Here is a 3,003-nt window from a genome sequence, read left to right as displayed (position 1 = left end):
AAGATCAGTGGTTCAAACCCACCAATTGCTCCTCGGAAACCCTATACAGGGCAGCTATGAGTTGCAACCAACTTGACAGTGCTTAGCGACAACAACAATAAGGTTCGGAGAAGAAAAATGGAACTCGCATAAAACTTCCATATATATAAGATTATCATCTGTGCTGGTCATGTAACTAGTAGGTCTCTCAGCTCCAATTCCCTTTCTATATTCAGTCAGGAGAGACCAGATTCTCTCACGACAGCTGGCTCCCAATTAGTTTCCGCCATTAGGATGAAAGTAAAGACTTGCTCCTTCTTGTTTCATTTTCTTTTCTGAAACCAAGTTATTGGTTTTAGCCTCAAGTTTATGTTGCCACCCCGGGAACCAACTTTTTTGTTTTTTAATGTAAATTTAAAACCTAGTTTGACTTTTGTTATTTGAAATACTTTAGTATTCTTTAAAATTTTTATTCCACCTAAAATCCTTACTAAATCCTATCAATATTTCTTTGTTGTTGTTAAGTGCCATTGAGTCGGTTCTGACCCACAGTGACCCTGCATAGGGTTTCCATGGAACAGATGTTGAGCTTGAACCACCGACCTTGTGGTTCAAATCAACTTTGCAGTCCAGTGCATTAACCCATAGTGCCATACCAGTGATGCTTTAATTTCATTGTTGTGACAACACTGCAAATTGATTAATAGCTGCCAATAAAATAAAATTTTCCCATAATACTCCAGAGCAACACTTCTTTTTAAGTCAAAAGAAAAGACTTACCTGCTATTAAAACTGAAAATTTATTAAACCATATTTTTAACACCTTTATCTATTTTTATAGGGAGTGCCATGGCTCTGTAGGATAAACACTCAATTGCAAACTAAAAAGTTGGTGATTGGAGTCCACCAGCTGCTCTGTAAGAGAAGGATGAGGCTTTCAGCTCCTGCAAAGATTTCAAAAACCATGGAAACCATATACAGGGTAGTTATAAGTTGGAACTGACTTGGTGGTACTTAATAACAACAAATGTATTTATATATATTTTCTACCATATTTTAACATTATATGTAAAGTATGTGACCTCATCTTCCAAGTTCTCGCAATTTAGTACAGAAGCTAGACTTGAATAAATATAAGTTTAATGGTGTGGCATGGAGTCCTGGAGTGGCACTGTGGGTTAATGTGCTGGACTACAAAGTCAGTTTGAACTAGACTACTCACCAGTTGCTCCTTGAAACCTTATACAGGGTTGTATAGGTTGGAACTGACTAGACAGCACACAACAAGTTTAATGTAAGTGCACTACACAAAGGGCTAAAATAATGGTTTGAACAATGTATAACTGGAGAACAGGGAGAGGAAAATTCAATGTAATTTATTGTTGAAAGGAGGATGAAAAACGTGGTAGAGGAGGTAATATTTGAGCAGATACTAGAATGATGCTATGAGAGATAGACTTGCTGAGTAGAGGAATATAGTTCAAACACAGAGCAAGTGGGAATAGAAAAAATATTTACTGAGAATGATTTTTTATAAATTTGTAGTCCTTAAGATTGGTTACAGGGCCTTTGGTATTGATTACATTTTGTATACGGTAGGGACTTTTAGAAGATTTGAGATTACTGTATTACTCTGTGATCTTGTTTGTTAGGAATATAAATTTGGCAGCATTACGGAGGATAGGCTGGATGTGAGGGAGTTGGAAAACGGGGAATTCAGGAGCTATTGCTAGAGGTTAAGTTAGAGGTAAGAGAGTTTTAAGTCGAGCAGTGGTACTTTAAAGGAGACAGAGATAAGAGACATTGTTGGTGGATATAGATGCCATGGACCACATGATGGATGCAGAGCTTGAAGGAAAGGGAGATGTCTAAGAACTTATCAACCTGAGTGATGAGAAAGATGGCATTGGCGTTGACTGAGATGGGACAGTAGGAGGAAAAGCAGAGAATTCTTCAATTCCCCCTTCCATCAGCTTCTTCCCCAGCTATCCCATGACACTTCTACTTTATTCCTTGTTCTGGATTCCCTTTCCCCTTGCTCACCAAATCTTATTCATTCTGCACAGTCCCAAATTTAAAGTGCTGCTGCTTTGGTTAAAGTCTTGTCTAATTATTTTAATCCAGAGGAGCTACTGTCTCCTATTCACTGACCTAATATTCACTATTTTGGTCTGCCTGTCACTTCTGGTATCAGCACCATGATTTCCCTTTGTGCAATTACACCTCACCTAGAGTAACCAAGGCCAGGATAATTAGGACACTGTGTCCCTGCAGCCCCAGTGATTGGTTTAGGAATGGACATGTGACCCAAATCAGGTCAAAAAAATAGCTGAGAATTTTTGCTGAATCTGTTGAAAGAGACGTTTGCTCTTTTTGCTGTGGCTGCAAGGTGGCAACTTTGGCAAGGCTAGTGAAGGTGAGTGGGTGGTGGAGAGTCTGCCTGGGAGGGAAGCTAACACTGAGGAGAACAGAGCCAAGAGAGCTATCCAGGTTCCAGATGATTTCATGTGAGCTCTTGGATAGAGCTGTGGCATACACCAGACGATTTGGGGACTTCTCAGTTAAGTGAGTACTACCTAAATGAATCTGAACTGAGCTTCTGCTTCTTACAACAGAAACAGTCCTGCCATTGCCAGCATTTCTCATCCTGCACATCCCTGTACACCACTGCATAGGAGGAACACCATTTCCTGTAGAGCTGTCTTGTCTTCACAAATGAAGCTATTACTTCCCCAATGTCAGAAACTATCTTTTTGAATTCAGTAGTGGCAGGCAGCCCAAGTGTTGTACACAAAGTCTTAAACATAGATTGTACCTCAGTATAAAGAGACAAGCATTATGTAAAAAATGAACTGTACTTACATTCAAAATCAGAACTGCAGCCATCATTATCTCCAAGAGCAGCATTCTACCTATAAGAAAGCTAATCACCACAGTCACATGGGCAGCTATGCCCACAGTTGAGGCTTTGCTGCTGCTGCTACTGCCGCTGCCACCGCTGCTAGAGGCAACCTGCACCGGTAG

The 3,003-nt window shown here is 40.1% G+C and overlaps 1 protein-coding gene across 1 annotated transcript in view; it reads right to left on the bottom strand.

Moving 5' to 3' along the window:
- Positions 1 to 2,196: 2,196 nt before the first annotated feature.
- The window catches only part of PKHD1L1 (polycystic kidney and hepatic disease 1 (autosomal recessive)-like 1), a 214,294-nt gene continuing 213,487 nt past the window's right edge, over positions 2,197 to 3,003 (bottom strand). Inside the window, exons 78-79 of the mRNA XM_006830825.1 lie at positions 2,842 to 2,991; positions 2,197 to 2,646 (exon numbers count right to left, since the gene is read on the bottom strand). Of these exons, the coding sequence (XP_006830888.1) occupies positions 2,197 to 2,646; positions 2,842 to 2,991 (600 nt within the window). The remainder of the gene's footprint in view (positions 2,647 to 2,841; positions 2,992 to 3,003) is intronic.

The sequence above is a fragment of the Chrysochloris asiatica genome, unplaced genomic scaffold (assembly GCF_000296735.1).
Source record: "Chrysochloris asiatica unplaced genomic scaffold, ChrAsi1.0 scaffold00001, whole genome shotgun sequence".
Classification (NCBI taxonomy): Eukaryota; Metazoa; Chordata; class Mammalia; order Afrosoricida; family Chrysochloridae; genus Chrysochloris; species Chrysochloris asiatica.
This window is presented reverse-complemented; position numbering and strand designations above follow the sequence as displayed.